The 19,797-nt window shown below is 61.2% G+C and overlaps 2 protein-coding genes across 6 annotated transcripts in view; one reads left to right on the top strand and one right to left on the bottom strand.

Moving 5' to 3' along the window:
* Nucleotides 1–17,517, top strand: part of MROH1 (maestro heat like repeat family member 1) — a 43,392-nt gene extending 25,875 nt beyond the window's left edge. For 2 of the 4 annotated variants that reach the window (XM_033156015.1, XM_033156016.1), the window contains exons 21-43: nucleotides 113–235; nucleotides 598–744; nucleotides 882–908; nucleotides 2,234–2,356; nucleotides 2,877–2,956; nucleotides 3,340–3,478; nucleotides 3,916–4,011; nucleotides 4,355–4,459; nucleotides 5,221–5,356; nucleotides 6,289–6,401; nucleotides 6,560–6,712; nucleotides 7,204–7,358; nucleotides 7,857–8,022; nucleotides 8,978–9,174; nucleotides 11,063–11,200; nucleotides 11,903–12,017; nucleotides 13,147–13,293; nucleotides 13,580–13,768; nucleotides 13,965–14,120; nucleotides 14,226–14,360; nucleotides 15,088–15,190; nucleotides 15,318–15,383; nucleotides 16,845–17,517. In XM_033156015.1, coding sequence (XP_033011906.1) covers nucleotides 113–235; nucleotides 598–744; nucleotides 882–908; nucleotides 2,234–2,356; nucleotides 2,877–2,956; nucleotides 3,340–3,478; nucleotides 3,916–4,011; nucleotides 4,355–4,459; nucleotides 5,221–5,356; nucleotides 6,289–6,401; nucleotides 6,560–6,712; nucleotides 7,204–7,358; nucleotides 7,857–8,022; nucleotides 8,978–9,174; nucleotides 11,063–11,200; nucleotides 11,903–12,017; nucleotides 13,147–13,293; nucleotides 13,580–13,768; nucleotides 13,965–14,120; nucleotides 14,226–14,360; nucleotides 15,088–15,190; nucleotides 15,318–15,383; nucleotides 16,845–16,930 — 2,895 coding nt within the window. In that variant the 3' untranslated portion in view covers nucleotides 16,931–17,517. The remainder of the gene's footprint in view (nucleotides 1–112; nucleotides 236–597; nucleotides 745–881; nucleotides 909–2,233; nucleotides 2,357–2,876; nucleotides 2,957–3,339; nucleotides 3,479–3,915; nucleotides 4,012–4,354; nucleotides 4,460–5,220; nucleotides 5,357–6,288; nucleotides 6,402–6,559; nucleotides 6,713–7,203; nucleotides 7,359–7,856; nucleotides 8,023–8,977; nucleotides 9,175–11,062; nucleotides 11,201–11,902; nucleotides 12,018–13,146; nucleotides 13,294–13,579; nucleotides 13,769–13,964; nucleotides 14,121–14,225; nucleotides 14,361–15,087; nucleotides 15,191–15,317; nucleotides 15,384–16,844) is intronic. The other 2 variants (XM_033156018.1, XM_033156017.1) reach the window with 1 other exon arrangement.
* Nucleotides 17,518–17,926: 409 nt separating this feature from the next.
* Nucleotides 17,927–19,797, bottom strand: part of BOP1 (BOP1 ribosomal biogenesis factor) — a 62,823-nt gene continuing 60,952 nt past the window's right edge. For both annotated transcript variants that reach the window (XM_033156022.1, XM_033156021.1), the window contains exons 12-16: nucleotides 19,543–19,723; nucleotides 19,088–19,376; nucleotides 18,820–18,904; nucleotides 18,312–18,419; nucleotides 17,927–18,198 (exon numbers count right to left, since the gene is read on the bottom strand). In XM_033156022.1, the coding sequence (XP_033011913.1) occupies nucleotides 18,045–18,198; nucleotides 18,312–18,419; nucleotides 18,820–18,904; nucleotides 19,088–19,376; nucleotides 19,543–19,723 (817 nt within the window). In that variant the 3' untranslated portion in view covers nucleotides 17,927–18,044. The remainder of the gene's footprint in view (nucleotides 18,199–18,311; nucleotides 18,420–18,819; nucleotides 18,905–19,087; nucleotides 19,377–19,542; nucleotides 19,724–19,797) is intronic.

Raw genomic sequence — 19,797 nt, 5'->3', positions numbered from 1 at the left:
GCAGGAGGAGGGCTCTGGGTGAGGAAGGGGGGCCCCCTGCCTGGTCTCTATTGCCTTCCAGCTGGACCTGCTGCTGTCCCTTGACGGACTGGGTCTGCTGCCTTCCCCCCAGGGCCTGGCCTCCTGCCTGGGGCTGTGTGCCGTCAGTCACCTGGATGAGACCCTTGCCAAGCTGGAGGAGTTCGTGAAGTCGGATGTCTTCAAAAAATCCGCAGGGCTGTTCAGTATCTTCAAGGTATGAGCGTCACTGAGACACACTTTTTCTCATGTGGGCAGCAGGCGAAAAGTTATTCTCCGAGGTGTTTGAAGGGTGTTTGGTTCTGTTACTTGAACTGGAGATCCATGCCCTGTCCTGTTTCTCTTTTTTAAAGGACCTATGTTTGTACAATACCCAGATGGATCTGTGCATGAGCTTATGTATTCTAAGCATAATTAACTTATGGCAACTAAATATCTAGAGAGAACATGTATTTATGTATGTATGTATGTATGTATGTATGTATGTATGTATGTAAATAAATTGGACAAGATTAGCATCAGTCATAAACTATGAATGTAGTGAATTGCTGCTTGAAATCTCTCCAACTCCCCCTCCAGGATCGCAGTGACAACGAGGTGGAGAAGGTCAAGAGCACCCTCATCCTGTGCTACGGCTTTGTGGCCAAGCACGCCCCGAAGGAGCTGGTGCTGGCGCGGATCGATGCCGACATCCTCCGCAACATCTTCCTCTACTTCAACACAAAGGTGAGCCGGGCTGCCTCCTCCCCCTGGCTGTTGGGGTCAGGAGTGACCAGGCGGGTGGGCGGGCGGAGGGCAGCTTAAGTGGCCTCTCGGTCCTGACCTCCGGGGGGGTTAATGCGTGTCTCCTTTATTTTGTCCAGGTTCTGGGAATAAAAGTAGAAACCAAGGTACAGTGTCAGGCCCTTTGCTTGCACTCGCTCTGTCCTCTCGGTCTGCCTCTCTCTTCTCTAGACAGCTCTTAGGAGGAAGGTTGGGGGGGGGGCAAGGCTCCCTGCCCCGTGGCCCCCACTGTTTTGACTGGCACAAGGAGGACCGCTCAGCACCCGTGGCTGCCTTCTGACTGTCCTGTCAAGGCCAGGATAAGCCAGAGCTGCTTGTGGGACGAGGAAGCCCCTGGCAATCTCCTGCTGCACAGAAGAGGGTCACCGAATCCCACCCCTTCCCCCAAGCCCCCTTGCCACTCTGGCCAGAAATGAACCGGTCCCTGGTTTGCCAGCTGATCCTGGAAGCACAGGCCCAGTCTGCTTAGAGCAAGCTCTTGCCTGCTGCTGCTGCTGCTGCTGCTGCCCCCTTGCAGGGCTTTGGGCAGCTGGTCCACAGAAAGGGGAAGGGCTGTGTAGCTCAGTGAGGGGAGCACCTGCCTTGCAAGCAGAGGGTTCAGTCCCCCCTGGAATCTCCCAGTTGGGCTGGGAGAGATGCATGCTTGAAACGCTGCAGAGCCACAGCTGCCGACCAGTGTAGACAATACTGAGCTGGCTGGACCGGTATAAGGCTGCTCCCCGTGTAAAGGGCACCATGCAGGGGCTGAAGCGGTTGCCCACTTTCTAACTCTGCCCTCCCCCCCCCCAAGGTGAGGCTGAGGCACCGAGTGCCCCGGAAGGGGTGTGTGCGCACATTGCAAGGAGTCTTGCACTAACAATGCCTTTCTCTTCCGGTCTGTCCTTTGCACTAATCTCTCTGGTGGGATCACGCGGGGTGTTCTGAGATGCTGGCCTGGAGGCCGAGTTGGCGCTACGTCCTCCTCCCCTCACTCGGGGGGGGGAGGGTGACCTTGAGGCACCCGGCAGCGAGGGCCCTGCAGGGGGGTGGGGTGGGGGCAGGGGGCTCTCCCTGCCCGAAACCTCCTGAGCAGAAAAGCCCAGGGCAGCAGAGCCATACCTGCTTACGAGCCGCTGGAGGTTTGGCCACGACTCCCTTTGATCCCAGGTCCCCTGGAGTTTTCTTTCCTGGGGTGCTTCTTTCCTCTGCCATGTGGAGAAGGGGCCTGGTCTGGAGCACCCCCTATTCTGACCACGTTTGAGGGGCAGGCGGGTGCTCAGCCCCTTCCCAGAGTTGAGCTTCCTCTCCTGACGTTGCCTGCCCCTCTGAGCCTGCCAAGTCCCCCTGGGCGGGTGGGTGGGTGGGTGGCAGTCGACCCCCAGGCTCCGAGCGAGAGAGGGGCTGTGAGGCTGGCTCTGGTGCCCCCGATGCCACCCTGGATCTTTGCCCTCAGGACCTGATGCTGAAGCTGTGTCTCATCCGGAGCATCTGCCTCATCTGCCAGGCCATCTGCAACAGCACCCAGTCGGGCGACTTCACCTTCTCCCGCAAGGCGGAGCTGGTTTCGCAGATGATGGTGAGGAGAGGCAGGCGGCAACCCCCCCCCCCCCCGCTGGACGTTGCCATGGGTGGGACTCTGGCCTGCGTCCTCCTCACCTGCTCCTTCCGTTTCGTCTCCCAGGCTGCCTGGGCGGTACTCTCCCAGAAACTTCGTTGGCCAGAGCATGCCCATGGGATTCGGCCCTGGGGACGGTCCGTAGGGCCAGCACTTGCAGAACGTGACATGCTGCAGAGTGCTCTGAGCCCGTACAGAGTGCATTCCCCTCCCTGCTGGGACCCAGTTTCTCTGGGCTGCCTGCTCCATCTGCAGAGGGTCCTAGATGCAACGAGACGTACGCCTGCTGGGATGCGAACCTTGGCAATGGCCACCCCTCTTCCTCCTTGCGCAGCTTTGAAGACGGCTGAGATCTCCTCTCTGCTTTGCCTGCCCTTTTAATCTCCCTTGAGGCTTGCAGCGTGGGGAGGGGGCGCCATCCAGGGAGGGGCAAGGGGCTGTGGCGCTCGGCCTCCCTCCTCTCATGCTTTCTCTTCCGCAGGATTTTATCAAGGCGGAGCCTCTGGACTCCCTGCGAACTCCCATCCGCCAGAAGGCGATGACAGCCTGCATGTTCCTGGTGTATCCTTTCCCTTCCCTTTCTCTCCCCCCCCCCCAGCCTGTATCCAAGGCACAACTAGAAGCACCAGCCGGGGATGCCACATGGTGCCCAGCTGAGGTTTTGGGGGGGAATCAGACTTGGGGGTTTGCTGAAAGGTGTGAGGGCAGCTCTGTCCAGTCTGGCCAAGCTCTGCCTCTGCGTTGGCCAGGAAGCCAAGAGCTGTCCGGCGTCCGGCTGGTCTCTTTGGCCACTGATGCTCCTCCAAACCTGTCCAGCACAACCTCCATGAAATGAACTAAGCCCACCAGACCCGAGAGCCACATAGGAATGATGCTTCCCTTTCCTGCCCCTCCATTTCACCCGCTCAGGAGTTTTTCCCAGCCCCCCTTAACTTGCTCTGCAGGGTCCTGGAGCCGCCCCTGAGCGAGGCGGAGAAGGCTGAGCTGGTGGAGACGTCCCTGGGCAGCGTCCTCCCCCTGCCCCTGCCGGAAGCCCTCAGGGAGAAGGACGGGCCGCCGGGGCTGGAGGCTGAGCACAAAGAGGTACAGGAGGACGGAGCTCTCTCTGCCTCCCCCCCCTTCCATGCACAGCTGGCCGCTTCGTTGGGCATGCAGGGACGGGCTCTGGCATGCACCCGGTTGCCCTTGTCCAGGTGGCTTTGTGGGGGGGCACCGGCGGAACTCCTTGCCTCTGGAGTTTGTCAACTGGCCCCCTCTCGTGGGGAGTTCCAGGGGGCTTTGAGTCCGGGAGCTGCATCCCTGGGTCCCCTCCGCTTGGGCGTGGGCAGACGGGCCGAGGCAGAGACCCGCCCGGGAGTATCTCTGGGCTCCCCAGGACATGTGACTGGGCTTCTGGGGTGGGGGGGTGAGAGAGGCTGCTTGACTGTCGTGTCTGTGTGCGTCTCTGTGGAGCTTCCACACCCAGGTGGGAGGCAGGAAGCGGCCCTGCGCATCACCTTCCCTTCCCTTTTCATGCTCAGCCTCTGTGGTGCGACACCCTTCGTGCCCTCAAGGACCTGCTGAAGAGCATCCTGCACAGACACATGACCCCCCACGGCCTGCAGACCATGTTTGAGGTAGGGGGAGCAAGGAGAGAGGCCCAGTGGGCTCCCACAGCCCTCCTGGCGGGCAGTCCTTGCACATGGAGCAGCTGCCCCGGCCCACCTGTGACAGTCCCTGGAGGGAGGTGGAGGCATCCTGCCCCCCTGTCTGCCCCCTTCTCTCCCACCCTCTTGCTCCAAGGCACCAACTCCCTCCTCCTGGGCCAAGGGCTGAGAGATCTTTCCTGGGCCTCCCGGGGCCACCCTTTGCCCTGCCTCTGATGCCGCCTTCCGGGAGCTCTTGCAAGGGGACCCTGCTGGCTGGAGCTCTCTGGGACCTCTCTGGCCGAGCTGCCAATTCCGCCCTCTGCCTCCGCAGCACCTGAGCCCCTGGATCAAGTCCACCAAGGAGCACGAGAGGGAGCGAGGCGTCGAAGTGAGCGCGGCCGTCTTGGAGTTCTACCGGGAGAAGCTGAACGTCAACGTGAGTTGCCTGCCTTGCCCCCCCCTTCCCTCCCCCAGCCACAGGGCTGCCTTTGTATCGCTTTGCCTGATATTTGGGCTGCTCAGGACCACAGGTGTGTCTGGAGCATCTTGCAGTCCCTTTGGTTGGCACCAGGCACAGAGTCAGCGGGGGAGCGGGGCCTGGTGCCTGCCTGGCGTGGCAGACGGGCTGCGTCTCCCTTGGCTCCGTCCTTGGCTGCGTGGTGCCTGGTGGAGAGTGCGAAACCTCTGGCCAGACTGGCCTGGGCATGGGGCAGAGGAGAACTGCCATTCACAGTGCTCAGTTTATTCAGTAATTATAATAATTGTAACTCACCCATCGGACTGGGTTGCCCCAACCACTCTAGGCAGCTTCAAGCAAAATATAAAAAGGAAGACCTCATACACTGAAAGCTTCCCTGCTCAGGGCTGCCTTCAGGTGTCTTCTGAATGCTGTACAGCTGTTTATCTCCTTGCCATTTGACGGGAGGGCATTCCGCAGGGCAGGCCCCTTCCGTGCCAAAGAGCTCCCAAGCTCTTGCGAGAGTGGTGAGCCACCGGCTGCCTTGCTTGCGCAGGGTTCGAGGCTTTTGTGAGCCCTTGGCCCTGCTGGCTGGCGTGAGTTTGACCGACAGCGGCTCAGGTTGTGGTGGCCCAGTGTTGCCCCACTTGCGGGGGCTGTAATTGGGGCCGGGCACGGCAGCCCCTCTGCCGCCCTGCTCTCAATGGGCCTCCCTGGCGCCTTGTGTTCCCTGTGCCCAGACGGTGGTCCCTTTCTACAACGTGGGGCTGCTGATTGCGCTCTTCGCCCCCCGCTGCACTGACTCCCTGGCCGGCACCCGCCAGCACGCGGTCGACTGCGTCTACAGCCTTTTGTACATCCAGCTGTACTATGAGGGTAAGAGCCAGGGGGCTTTTTTCTTTGGGGGGAGGGGGAATAGTGGCAAAAGCGCAAACCTTCCTGGTGGAATCTCTCTGTCTGGCTGATGAGCCCCTTTCCCCTCCCTCTCCTCCTCTGTAGGGCCAGCCTGGCCTCTACAATACTTGGCTCTGCCAAGGCTGAGTTCCAGGTGTAGGAAGCCTTGTGCATCTTGGCTCCAGGATCCCTAACAATCTCCCACCCCTTCCGTACCCCAATCTCAGGGGCCCCTGCAGATGCCATCTCCCCTTCCATACGATGCACAAACAGGGCCCCCTGCGATCTCCCTCCTGTGACGTACCATACAGGGGCCTTTCTGGGGCCCGATGAGGACTTTGCTTTGTCAACCAGCCTTTTAAGTGATTTGCTCGTCTCTGTATCTGGACTTGTCATTGTATTCATGCCTTTGTATTGTCAAACTTTACAGAAAGCAATTCATTAAAACCCCAAACTCAACGTAAGAGTACTTTAAGCAGGGCTGGCTCCCACCTGCTGGCTCCCCCCGGGCCTTGTTTTTCCTGGTGGGGGGGGGGAAAGCAAAATGAGTCGGAACTGGAGAACTTGATCTCACCCTTTCCCTTGAACTTTCTGGAACTCAGTCCCAAAAGATGAAGTGCAGCAGTTCTTTGGGATGCTGGTTCCTTCTCTGGACAGCAGAGGGGGGTATATCCCTTGCGCAGGCGGGAGCTGCTGGGATTGGCAAGGGGGCTTGCAGGGGAGGGGAGAGAGCGGGGGCCGGGCTGGCAGGGGCCCCTCCTGGCCCTGGGGAGCAGCACCCCTTGCTTTAGGGGAAGCCGTGCATGAAAGTGACGAAAGCAGCCTTGGGAGGTGGTCCTGGAGGGGCAGCTGTGTGGCCCAGATGTGCAAGCCCCCCCCCCCCCAGACCCGGCTGCTCTTCTCCGCCCGCGCAGGGTTTGCTCGAGATCATAAGGACGAGTCTCTGGAGAAGCTGAAAGCCCTGAAGGCCGGCCTGAGGGACCCCGACGTCAACACCCTCTTCCAGGCCTGCTGCAACATAGCCAAGGTGGGAGCGTGCGATGCTCAGCCTGGGCAGGGAGGGGCGCTTGCTGGGGGGTCGGGGGGCTTCCCCTTTGTCTCCTGGGGCAGCTGGGCCGGTTCCTTGCCTGATGCGCTCCTGTCCTCCTCCTCCTCCTCCTCCTCCTCCCTTGCTTGGCCCAACAGGTCATAGCCAAGCGCCTCCCCCCCGACCAGCTGCTCAGCCTCCTCCTCTCCATGCTGGAGGGCTTGGCGGATCCGGACAAGAACTGTTCCCGGGCAGCCACCGTGGTGGTCAACTCCCTCCTGAAGGAGCGTGGGGCTGTCCTGCTGGAGAAGGTGAGGTGGTGGTGGGGCTCCCCTCCCTCCCTCCCTCCCTCCTTCCCCTTGGGCTCTTGAATGTCCATGGATGCTAGGAGGAAGGCTGTGGGTGGCCCCCTCTCCCTGGATTGGGATCCTGGGTCTTTGGGGCGGAGGCTCGGTGGGCTTGTCTGTGCTGCCCCTTCTACAAAAGAATTGTAGAATTGAAAGGGACCCCCCCCCCGGTTCATCTAGTCCAACCCCTTGCAATGCAGGGCTCTCTACCAAATCATCCCTAACGGGTGGCCCCCCCAACCTGTCACAGGTGCTTCAGTTGTGATTCCTGCATTCTTGTAGAGGAGTTGGCAACAAGTACCAAGTGGTTGGGGGGGGGGGCGCGCCTCTGCAGCGGCATTGAGGCAACGGGGACCCCAGAAGCCCTTATGTGTTCCCCCTGGGGGGTCCCTCCCTCCTGCTCTGCCTGTGGGGTGCCTGCTGTGACGGGCTCTGAGCCCCCTGTGCCCCCGTAGGTGCCGGAGATCCTGGCGATGGTGCACTGCAAGCTGCAGGAGGTGGAAGAGGAGGCTGTCCGGAAGGCAGCCCAGCAGACGGTCCACATCCTGGCCACCCAGCACAAGGCCGCCGTGGTCTCCAGCCTCCTGGGCAACCCTCTGCCCTTGGACAGGTAGGCAGCTCTGCACCTGCGTCCGCTGGAGCCCTTTGGCCAAAGCCTTTGCCGCTGCAGCCTCTCTGCAGGGTGGGCTTTTCTCCTGGCCTCCGGGAGAATCTCCCTTCTCTCCCCCCACGGTAAGAAGGAAGGCTCTGGCCAAGCTCAGCCAGGCCTGGAGGAAGCCCTGGTGGGGCTCACGGGGGCTCTTTCTCTCTTGCCCCTTCACTCTTCTGATTCCTGCAGCCCAGAGGGTCTCTCCTGCCAGGGGTCTGGCTGTGGCTCTTTGGAGCCCCTCTTGGGTTCAGCCCCAGGGACTGCGAGTCCGAGGTGGGAGGGAGCTGTGCTGAAGCCAGAAGAGCCTGCGCCTGAGCATCCTGGGCTGGGGGGGGGGCTGTTTCTGGCCGATGCCCGACAGCGCGTGGCTCCCTGTCTCCCTGGGCAAGCTGCTCCTCCTGCAGCCTTGGCCTGGGGAGCCCCTGACGATGGCCTCGCCCTCCCCCTTCCCCGTTTCAGCTGCAGCTGCCTCATGTGGCGGGCCCTGGCCTCGGAGCCCCCCCTCGCCACCCAGGTCTTGGAGCTGCTCCTGGAGAAAGTGAACCGGGACGTCCCCTACAAAGAGAACAAGTCCTTCTTGCGGGGCAGCGGCTCTGAGCGCGTGGCCACTTTCTTCCCCCTGGCGGTGAGTGTCCGGCCTGCTTGCCAACAAGTCCTCCTCCTCCTCCTGCTGCCTCTTCCTTCCACCCCCCCGCCCCCCGCCCCCCACACCTGGGCTGCCTCCGCTGCCCTCATTTCCTCCCCTCGGGTGCCTGTGCCAGGCCTGGTCCCTGGAAAAGAGGCCTTGCCATATAATGCCTATTAGCGCTAATCCGCCGGCTCATAAAGGCCCTCTCAGGTGTTCGTCCTCCAGGGAGATCGCTTTGCGTTTTATCCCCCCAAGAAAATAAACGCCGCCGCTTGGCAGCTCCGTGAGCAGGAAAGCAGCTGTGAAAATTTCCTCCTCCTCCACCGAACCAGACGCAGATGCCAGCGAATCCGTCATGCTTGGAAGCCGACCCCGGCCCCTGCAACCCCCCCCCCCAGCCCACCCCAGGCCCATTGTTCAGGAGCAGCCCTGCCTCTCCTCTTTCAAGTGGCCACGGCAGTGAGATGTGACACAAACACACAAACACACACACACACACTGGGGGGTGTGCCTGCTGTGGTTGCTTGACCCCGAGGATTTCTGCTTTAGCCTTCAGACAGGCATGTTGCTCCTCAGCCCCACACTTGGGGAGCCCCCTCACAGCTCAGCAGAGACCCCAGGAGCGGAGGAGGCCCATCTCTGCACACTGGCTGGCAGCAAAGGCTCCCAGGGTTTCCTGCAGGGGCTTCAGCTGGGGAAAGGGGGGACCTTCTACCTGCAAAGCAGGGGCTCTAGCCCTGAGCGCTCCCCAGGCCCACGGAAAGCCCCAGGGATGGTCTCTCCATCCTCCCAGGGACGTTTGAGCGGCCTGCTGTGGGCCCTTGGGTAGCTGGCCCGGACTCTGCCCCCGCTGCCTGGGCTTCCTGCCCCTCTGCCTTTGGGGCAGCCTGCTTGAGCGCCCAAGGGTGCCTCTCTCGGTGCCCCCTCCTGATCTCCCCCCTCTCTCCTCCAGGCCACATGTGCTCTGCATGAGATCATGTCTGTCCCGGAGTGTGGCCAGGCCATCGTGGGCCTCTATGCCGAGCTCTTTGTCTCCCTCCTGCTCCGGGTCAGCTGCACGGTGGGCGTCCATCTCCCCAAGAACATGCAGTCCAAGGAGAGGAAGAGCGCCGGCCGCGGGCAGCCCCTCCGGCCGCTGGACCCCTGCAGGTACCGGTGGGCCAAACCCCTGAGCTGCCTCCCCCCCCCTACCTGCCATGTGAAACTGATTTTGGTGGGGGGTTGCTTTTTTCACCAACACGGCGGTTGGGGCAGCAGCAGCAGCGAGGTCTCTGCGCGTAATCTGAGGTTTGGGTAATGCACCACGGCCCATAACGTATTAGGTATGAAGGCAGGCCTGACCTCGGCGGGGGGATTAGCTCCCCCTCGCTTTCCACACACTCACCTCCCCCTAAATCAGGAAATATTAAATCGCTCTTCCTGTTGCAGCCTGGCTTGTGGTTTTCGCCTTCGCATTCTTTGCATGGTGCGTGCGGAGGTGCCCTCTCTCTCTCTCTCTCTCTCTCTTTCTCTCTCTCTCTCTCTCTTTCTCTTTCTCTTTCTCTCTCTCTCTCTCACGGCTGCCGGGTTGGGTTACGTCTGCCTCTCCAGCAAGGCAGGGAGGAGCTGCCCAATACTGCACAGGAGAGGGGAGCATTTTCCTGAATAAAAGTGGAATTTGTGGGGGGAGAGGCACGCTCAGAGCAGCCTTGCTGTGAACTGCTGGGAGCCTGGCTCCCCCCCCCCCCATTGCGACACGCGGAGCAGCAATGCTGTGGATCCACCGGCCCTGGAGGGGGCAGTGGGGGGCACCTCTGGCCACCTTCTGTGCTTCCTCCATCCGCTCCCTGCCCCTCTTCAGGGAGGTGGGGCTTGATTTTCGGTTTCTGTGGCTCAGCACCCAAGGTGGGGCAGTGTCAGAAGCAGCAGGTGTTTCTCCTGCAGGAATGACACGCAGGTGGCTCTGAGGCGAGAAAGTGGTGATCCTGCGCCACGTGCATCGGCTGGGGGGGGACCCTGTGCCCCCTTGTGCCCCCTGTCTCCACCTGGCACCTTGGCCTGGTAGGCAGCGGCTGCACTGGTTGCTCCAATGCGATCGTGTTTCTTAGTGGAGTCAATGCCCGTCCGGGGGCCACAGCAGCATTTGCCTGCCAAGGGCCCTGTGGCATGGGAGGGAGGGGTCTGTTTGGCCAGGGGGTCCCTTGGCCCAGATCCACTCCCTGGTGGCGGCGGATTCTGCTCCATTTCAAGTTGGCTGCTCCACTTAGAAGCGCGCAGGGTCAGCTTCCCAGTAGGCAAGGCGCTACTTTGGGGTCACTGCCCCAACTGCTGGCTTCCTTTCCCTGCGCCAGAGATGTTCTTGGACTCCCAGCAGCCAGTGGGGCCAGTGGAGAGGGATGCTGGGAGGTGGGAGTCCAGCGACATCCCTGGAGGGCCACGGAATCACCCCCCTCCTCTGTCGGAGTCAGCAAACTCCCTTGGTTTGTTCCACCTGAGCTGTGTCCAGACAGCAAGCGGATTCCTAACTGGTTGGCGAACTGGATCCTGGCAATGGCTGGAGGCGCTGGGCAAGACAGGAGTCTCCATGCCAGCCTCCCCCCCCCCAATGTAGCCAGATATAGGCTAGGTCCAGAGAAGGGCATCTGTCTCTCCTCCCCCTGGGACGTTGGTGGAGAAGAGCAGGCTGCTCTCCTGGTCTGTGTGCGGATGCTGATTTCCTGTTTCGGGGGACCCCGAATCATATCCTCCCCTCGTATTTTGGGTTTAGTGTGACAGGACAATGGACGTTTTCCAGATGTCACGCTCCGCTCACGGCGCAATAATCCCACCCCCATAAAATACTAATGCAGGCAAAACCTCCTCTGAGCTTCAGCGCCAGCCGCTCTGGGCTTCTTAGGGTTGCGGCCGACAGCCTTGAGCACCTCCAAGAGGCGCCCGGGGGGGGGGGGGAGGCAGGAGCTATGGATCCGGCCCCTCTCCTGCCCTGTGAGGGGGGAAGCAGGTGCCAAGAGGGACTCAGAGGCAGAATCGAGTGGCCCTTCTCTCTCCCACCTCCCAGCTCTGCAGTGGAGACCCTCAAGGCCATGCTGACGCAGGGGGGCAGCGAAGAGGTGGCCAGGGCAGTGTCTGCCTCCGGCGGCTGGGAGTCCCTGAGGAGCATGGAGAGGCACCACGACGGCGTTGCCGTCCTGGCCAGGTGAGCGAGCGGGTGGGTGGCAGAGGAGGCTCTGCTTGCTTGAGCCCGTCTCCTGGGGCTGCCCTGGGCGGGGGGGGGGGGGGTGTGTGGCTCAGCTGGAAGAGCCGGGGACCGATTCCTGGACTCTGGCCAAGCGGCCAGTCAGGCACAGTTAGGCCAGGAGCGGAACGGGCTCCTGTGTTGAGAGATGCTTGCTGCAATCCCAAGAAACCTGTTTTCCAGTCCCAGGGACAGACACCTGTCTGCTTCCTTAGCGCCAGTGGAGGAGGGGCTGGCTGTAGAATTGCAGGAAGGGGACCCCTAAGTGTCATCTAGTCCAACCCCCTGCAGTGCAAGAACCATTGGCTGATCTGTTTCTGAAATGTGAGCTGGGGGGGCACTGTTGCCCTGGGGGGCATCCTTCAGTCAGTCCTGGTCATCTCTCTCTGCCCCCCAGGCTCTTGGCTACCGAACCTCCCAGTTTGGCCCTGGGACTGAGCAGAGCCCGTGGGTTCAGTAGCCAATGCGATGGCCGGGAGGCAGGAGAGGAAGAGAGGCTGGGCTGTGGAGTCTTTGGGAGGGGGGAAGCAGTGGCGGAGATGGGAGCCCCCTCCCCTCACGCTTCCCAAGGAGCAGAGCTGGCATGGGGTGTGGGGGGGGGCAGCTGACCCATACGTGGCGAGAGGCGATCTCAATTGGGGTGGGTGCCCTCTCCTTCCGCAGCGCCATGGCGAAGCACGCTGGGCCCAAGCTGCCCCTGATTGTGAAGACCCTCTCCCCCATGCTGAACAGCATCTACGACAGCCAGCGCTTGACCACCACGGCCTTCTTTGCGGAGGTGGGTCCATGGAGGGGGTCCTCCTGCTGGGCCTTAGCCGGGGGGGGGGGGGCAAGGCAGTAAGGAGAGGGGGAGACTCCCAAGGGGGAGACTCCCAAGACCCTCTAGTCTGGCCGTGTCTGTGTGTGTTGTGGCCATAGACCCTCCTCCCCGAGACACTCCAAATATTCTGATTTCTCCTCCCCCCCTCGACTAGTAGGCTGGTAGGAAGGTGGCCAAGGGGTGCCCCTCCCTAGCCAAGGTTGCAGTAGCAGCAGCTGCCGTTTAATGGGAACATGGGAAGCTCCTTCTTGCCCACACTGGCTGGCAGCAGCAGCAGGAACTGCTGCCAGTGGGGACTGAACCTGGGACCTACTGCATGCTCTACCCCTAAGCTCCCTTCTCTCGCCCCCCCCCCCACCAGAGGGGAGCCTGCCCCTCAGCCCCAGCAGCCAGCAAAGCGCCATCGCTCCTGAGGAATGAAGGCCAGCTGCTGTGTCAAGCACACCCCTCCCTCCCTCCCTCCTGCTGCTGTAACCCCTATATCTCCTTGCCTGACTCCCCACCAACTGGGGCTTTCCAAATGGCCTTTGTTACACAGAGCGCGCCCCCCCCATGTCGCTGCCCGGCTCATAAACCACCCCTTTCAGTCTCTGCTGATGGAGTGGCCTGGGATTGAGCGGCGGGGAGTCCTGTGGCTGGACGTGGGCCCAGAGCCGGACGCGCTGGCTGCCTGCCTGGGCCTGCCGTCCGGCCGAGGCTTTAAAAGAGCAGCCCTGAGGAGCAGGCGCCTGCGGCCCCCCAGCCCCCTCAGGAAAGTGATGAGGTGTGAGCTGCTCAGGTCTCTCCACTCTCACCCGATGTGCCAGGGATGGGGGGGGGGGAGGGGTCTGGCCAGGAAAGGCTCCTAGGCAAGAGAGCAGGGCTGGGGGAGGGGGGGCCTGGCCTGGTTCCTTCTCCCTTCTGACCTAGGGAGCCCCCTGTGGAAGGAGGGGGGGGGCCCTGGAGCGCCTCAGGGGGAGCTGCAGATTCAGACTCTGAGCTTGTGGCCCTGGGGAGGTATCAGTTCCTTTGCCCACCCCCAAGAGTGGGCAGGTCTGCTGGGGAGGGTGGCCGGTGTGTCTCTGTACTCGCCGCTTGTGCCTTTCAGCTCCTCAGCAGCAACGTGGTGAATGACCTGGTCCTGCTGGCGTCTGTGATGGACAGCATGACGGCCCGGCAGAGGGACCCCTGCACCTCCGTGCGGATGCTGGCCCTGCGGGGCCTGGGCAACATGGCTTCAGGCTCGCCGGAGAAGGTGAGGGCTGATGCCAGCGGATGCCAGCGGATGCCCGCTTCCAGGAGGCCCCCCCCTGCTTTGACTTGATCTCCACCTTGGGCTGCTCCCTGCTCAGGGGGGCACCTTCCCTTTCCTCCTCCCCAATACCTGCCAGGACGAGGCCGCTCTTCCTTGAGCAGAGCAGGCACGGGAGGGGGTTGGCCCTGGCCCCCTCTAGCTCAGTGCTGCAACCCTGGTCTGTGGGGCAGCAACTGCAGCAGAGGCACACCCACCCCTGGCTCTGTCCCCCCTCCCCCCGCTGCAGGTGAGGCGGCACGGGGCTCAGCTGCTGGCTTCCATGATGAACGGCATGGATGACAAGGACGATCCCCACAGCCTGGTTGCCCTGGAAGCCATGGGGGGCCTGGCCAAGATCCTGGGCTTTCTGGAGGAGAGGGACGTCCGCTCCATGCTGCTCCACATCGCCATCCGCATCCGGCCGTTCTTCGATAGTGTAAGCTGGCCTGGAGGTGCCCTGGCTGAGGGGCTGCAGGCGCTGGGGCAGAAGGCAGCTCAGCCCCTGGGGGAGGGGGGCTTAGCTGGTGTTTGCCACCCTGAGGAGGCTGGATGGCAGAGGACGGGGCAGGGCCCCCCTCCCTCCCCGGGCAGCTTTTGCCACAGCCTAACAGCTGGCGCCGCTTCGCTTGCAGGAGAAGCACGAGCTCCGCAGGTCGTCCATCCTCCTCTTTGGCCACCTGACCAAGTTCAGTGCCGGCAGCTGCGAAGAGGCTTTCTTTGAGCAGATCCTGAACGGGCTGGTCACCCTGCTGCTTCACTTGCAGGACCCAAAGCCAGAGGTCGTCAAGGTGCGTGTCTCTTCGGTTGGAGGGGCTGTGGCTGGCATTGGGGGGGGGGGCGGGGGCGGTTTGCTATGGGGCAGCTCACCGGCTGCCGCCATGTCCTCCTTGCAGGCTTGCAAGTTTGCCCTGCGCCAGTGCGGCCCCAGCATGGGCTGCGCCGTCCTTTGCGACATGTTCCAAAACCACCTCCATGAGGACCGCAGCCTCCACTATGGCGAGTTCATGAATGACGCCTGCAAACACCTGGTGAGTATGAAGCGGGGGCCCCAAGCCCTCCCTCTGAGATGGCACAGCAAGGAGTCCCACTCTCTGCCTCAGAAAGGCTTTTACTTTCCCCTTTGGCCGGAGACCCCCTCTTCCTCCCTGGGCAACTGGCAGCCCACCTTTCTAAATCTGTCTCTGGCCACTGCAATGCTTTTATTATCATCTGTACCTCTAGCTGTTAACATTTTTTAAGTCACTTGGATATTTTTCCAGTGAATGCCTAGCAAGTCTACTAAATGATATTTTTAAAAAGCAGTTTAAAAGGCAAGAAAAACCACCTTGGTTTATACCAGGCCAGATCCCCACTGAAGCGCGTAGCCCCACAACCCAGATGGCAAGAGCAGCCTTGGTGCCCCGGCTGAAAAGGCCCCGTTGCTCGTTCTCGCCTTCCGAATCGGACGCTGAGCAGAGCCTTGGATGTTTGCCCTGAGAGCTGAGCCAGGGTCTTGAGAGGTCCTGTTTCGGGCTTTAAAGGACTCCCAAGTGGGTTAGGGAACCAATGGGTCAGCCAGTGGAAGCAGAACATCCCTTGGTCGTCTTGGTGATGTTGGGAGGGGGATGGTGGGGAAGAGAGAAGTCTCTGCTGCTCCCTTCCTCCAGCTCTGGTGGGGCGGGGGGGGGGCAGGTGTGCAGACTCTCCTCTTGAGGGGGGTCTCCCCTCCAGTGCCACCTGCTCACCTCCGCTGGGTCTCCCCTCCCTCTTGGGCAGATGCAGTATTACCCCGACACGCTGAGTCGTCTGGTGGCCACAAACCTCTTCTACTTCAAGAGCAACTGGCCGGACATCCGGGCGGCTGCCCCCATGTTTGTAGGTGAGGTGGGCAAAGGGGCACCCGGGGCAGAGCGGTTCCTGGCCACCCCTTTGTCCCCCAGCTGGGCATCGGGGGATTTGCCCCTTGCGTTGCCCTGAGCATCACCCTCCTGCCCCTTCCCTTCCAGGCTTCCTTGTCCTCCACGTTGACAGAGAGCACAGCCAGCAGCTGGACCTGGATGAGCTCATTGCCGGTGAGTCTCAGGGCTGGCACAGGATGCTTTGCCGCCTGAGGTCTCCCCCCTCCGCCCAGGCGGTTCCTGGTGCCCAAGGCCAGCTCCTGTCCCTTCTCTGCCAGTCAAAATGGAACTGCTACCCAAGTCGAGCGACGTGGTGCCCTTCCAGGGTGCTCAAAATTTGGTGCCTGGGGGGCTTTTGCTAGGCTTGCCTTGTGCCCTTGCAGCTGGGCGCTGGGGTTCTGTGGCAGAGGCAGCCTGCAGGGGTTGCAGGTGGCAGAGAAGTGTCTCCATCTGAGTCTCACTCCACCTCCAAGGCAGCGTCGGCCTTGAAACCCATCTCAGGAAGAGGTGGAGAAGGCGGGTCACGGACCGAGCATGCGTGCTGCGCTACTGGCCCAATGTTCTCATTCTCTTCTTGGGGACCATCACCCCCTTGATTGGTCTTTCCTATACAAGGAGGTTGTTAAGACTATGAGGGTTGTGTCTATGGGGAGGTGGGAAGTGAAGAGAGCTGGAATGCTTCCTGGCGAAAACTCTGCAAAGTGCAGACAGCACACGGCCAGGGACCACCCGGGCATTGCAGGCGACTTGGGGAGACTGGGGGGGGGGGACACCTGCACCTCTGGCTGCACTCAGGCGTGCTGGGGCTGGAGGCCCAGCGATGTGAAGTGGGGCGATGGGGCGCACAGACATGCCCGGCGCAGGTCCCTCCCTGAGCAGGGATCTGCCATTCAAAGCGCAGCAGAGGAAGCCAGTTTGAGTAACAAACTTTCCTGGATTTCGGGGCTGTTTTTTCTTGTCAGCAGTGACCTCATCGCTTAGAGTAAGACTCGGAAAATCTCTGAGCTTTCCAGCAGAGCTTAAAAACCACTAAAAAAGGGAAAACTATCTTTCCGTTGGCTGTTGGAGTGGTCCTGAAGAGAGGCCCGTCTGTTTGCAGTAGTGGGGGATGCAATTTGGGAGCGGGGAGGCCAGGCTCCGGATGGGGTCACCACAGCTTCCCGTATTGAGCGGGAGGCACTCTGCCTGCCAGCGCCCCCCCGGGGGGGGGGAGCTCCTGCAGCTGGCCAGGGCTGAGCCACGGGAAGCAGCTCTGCACATAAATCAGGCCGCCTCGTTCGCTCTGCAGGGACGCAAGAGTCTCGGATTTGCAGTGTAAACATGCTACTGGAAAAATATTATTGTATCTCTGCTGCTCGAGAGGAACTCTTGGCGTGCGCTCCCCTTCGCAGTTGGGTCTGTGCCAGCAGGCGGAGCGGCTGAGCGCCCAGGGCCCTCCAGAGGCTCTGGCGGGGTTTGCCAGGCTGCGTGCTGTCTGGCCCTCCCTGGCGTTTGCTCATTGCCCCCCAGGTCACAGAGCGGGGCTCCCAAGCAGGATAGGGCCCAGTCCAAGAGTAAGGTGGGGGTTGGAGGACACATGGGAGGCCGAGGATAATAGAGGCCACTCGCTCACGGGTTCTGCTTCCCCACCCCCAGCTCTGACTGTGCTGCTGAAGGATCCCGTGACAGCCGTGCGGGTGAAGGTGGCCGAGACCCTGGGCCGCCTCGTCAGGATTGTTTGAGGGCCTCCAAGCATCCCGTGTGGGACCCCGGCAGGATGTGTAAAGCGGTGGTCTTAACCGGACAGTTTTCCTCCCTGCACCTCAAACCCGCCTTGGCAGGAGGCCCCTTCCAGGCACCTCACGTCTTCCAGAGCACTCACTGAACGCCGTCTGCGTGGGGCAGGGGAGGCCCACGACTCTTCCAGCGCCACGACCCCCACTTGTACAGCCCGTAGTCACGCGTCTCAAGCACACCCCCCCCCCAGGGACAGGCCAGAGCTGCTCTGCATGAGCCGGCTGGTCCAGGCACCAGAGCACAGAAAGACCCTCCCCAGTGCTGCCTCTTCCACAAGCCCCCCGGGCTCCTTCCTCTCTCCCCCCATCAGGTGTGGACTATCTGCTCTTCTTCACCCAGATCTGGGACTTTGGGGAGAAGCGGGGGCCCGTCTCCCATTGTGCACAGAGGAACTGGCAAGACCCCTCCCCTCCTGCACTCTCTCTCCTGCCCCTTCCAAGAGCTTCCACAGGTTCATCCATTGTTCCTCTAAGTATAATTTGTACATAAAACCAGACAACCTATTTTTAATAAAGTATTTGCTTCTCAGAAACACAGTGTCAAGGCTTCTTCGGCTATTGGGGACTAGTACTTTGCATAGGATTTTGTAGACCTGCTCTGGAGGGTAGGACTTGAATCCATGGCCTCGTTACCAAAAAGGAGATTGCGATGAAACTTGAGGAAGAACTTTCTGAGAGTAAGAGCTGTTTGACAGTGGAGCAGACTCCCGGGGGGGGGGGGGCTCCTGGCAGGGATGCTTCAGCTGAGATGCCTGCATTGCAGCAGGTTGGACGACCCTCAGGGACATGCAGAGCTGTATTCCAATGTAAAGGTGTAAATAGGCATAGAAATTTAATAATTAGTTGAACAGGCAGGAAGACCTTCCTTGAGGCCACCGTCAGCTCTGCCCTCTATTTTTAGGAATCCTTCCTTTCCTGGGACAAAAGAGCCCATCCACGATCATGTATCTAAACCATTTAATCATAAAACGAGTATTGCAGGCTTCAGTCTCTTGCCCAGGGCATTTCTGCTGCCCTGGGAAAGCGAGTCAGGATGCGCAGTCCCACCCGGGAAGGGAGGTTACGTGAAGAGCCGGACGGTGGCATCTGCGCCTGCAGAGAAGACCCAGGGCTGGCTGGGGTGGAAGACAACGTCCAGGACCCCCAGGTCGTGGGTCAACGTGTGGCCCTTCAGCACTTTCACCGGCACGATGAGCGGGTTCTGAAGCAGGTCGCTGCAATTGGGGGGGGGAGGGGAAGAGTTTGACTCCCTCTCACGCACTGGCCCTTAAGCAGGAGGGTTTTCCCCAACAACCCTTCCACCCCCCACCCTCACCCTCCTACTCACTTGTAAACCATGCCATGGCAAACGATGACGCTGCCGTCGTCTGAGCCAGAGGCAAAGAGCGGGTAGTGCGGGTGGAAAGCAACGGCCCTCAGCGCTGCCTTGTGGTGCCTGCCGGGAGAGAAGGAAGGTCAACCTCATCCAGCCACGGCGGTGCTCCTCTGTTGCTTCACAAGCCCCAGCAGGAGAACCTCCGTGCAAGGAAAGGAATGGGGGATTTCTTTGCCTCAGGCAAGGCGTGTGTGACAGGGAGATGCAGTAAATCTGCACAGAAGTGAGTCTACAGTGGGATGGAGGCAGGGGAGATTCAGACAACCAAAAGATGCACCCAACTTCCACTGGGAGGCAACAGCTGGAGTGGATCCAGGAGGGGGCTAAGCCTGCCTGCCCACCTCTGCAGCCACACAGGCGGGAAGGGGATGTTGCCTTGCCAGTCAGGTCTTTGGGCGGTGGGAGTGGGGAGCCCGCCTTGGCCCTGCTGCCCCCACCCCTGGCTTCTCTGCTGACTGACCTCAGCACCCGGTAGGGCTTGGTGGACAGGTCCAGATCAAACCAGGCAAGTTTGCTGTCGTAGCTGCCGCAGATCAGATTGTCACCTGAGGGGGGAAGGAAGCAGGGAGCCTTCAGCAGGGGCCTCCCAGGCGCTGCAGCTCCAGTCTGGCCCCAGCGGGCGAGGACATAACCCAGAGTCCCTTGGAGGGCCCACCACACCCACCCCTGTGTGCCAAGTGGGTCTCCCTTGTGGATTTTGCTGCTGCCGCCGCCCAGGCTCCGCTCACCTGCCGGATGGAGGGCCACACTGGAGACCCACTGGCAGTTGGCGTGCAGCTTCTTGGTGAGCTCCTGCTTGAGAAGGTTGTAGATGCGGATGAAGCGCTGCGTGGCCACGAAGAAGAAGGGCCTCAGGGGGTGGAAGAGGACGCGCTGCACTTGGCCCTTGCTGCGCCGGAAGGGCGCCTGGCTCCAGCGCTTGCTGGCCTGGTGGATCAGCACCTGCAGGTGGCTGTTGTCCTGCACCACCGTGGCAAAGTAGTCGCCTTTGGCGTGCCAAGTCACCTGCTTCAGGGGCTGCGGGAGGCAAGACAAGGCTCTGTGTGTGCAGGCAAAGAGCATCACACACACTGTTTCTCAGATGTGACATAAATAAGGTTCATAAGCAGAGAGGTCCAGCCCCCCCCCATAGCAAAGGCCTCCCACCCTGGGCTCCAAAGCCCCCCTTCCTCTCCTTGGGTACCTTCCCATGCCGGACAATGAGCCGCACGCCCTGGCTCCTCTCCTCTCCTGTTGCCTCCTCCCAGGTGACAGGCTGTGGCCGCTCCTCCTCAGGGGGGACATAGGCGTCCAGGAGCTGGTCAGTGGCCCCATACAGCAGCTTGTCTCCAAGGCTGGGGTTCACCAGGAGCACCGACTGCTCCCTGCAAGGTGGGGAATGAAAAACAAAGGTGAGCCGGGGGGACGGGACATTGTGCTTGCTGAGTCCCAGGGGCGC

The sequence above is a fragment of the Lacerta agilis genome, chromosome 7 (assembly GCF_009819535.1).
Source record: "Lacerta agilis isolate rLacAgi1 chromosome 7, rLacAgi1.pri, whole genome shotgun sequence".
NCBI classification, from domain to species: Eukaryota; Metazoa; Chordata; class Lepidosauria; order Squamata; family Lacertidae; genus Lacerta; species Lacerta agilis.
The sequence above is the reverse complement of the archived record's forward strand: the minus strand, read 5'-3'. Positions and strand labels throughout refer to the sequence as shown.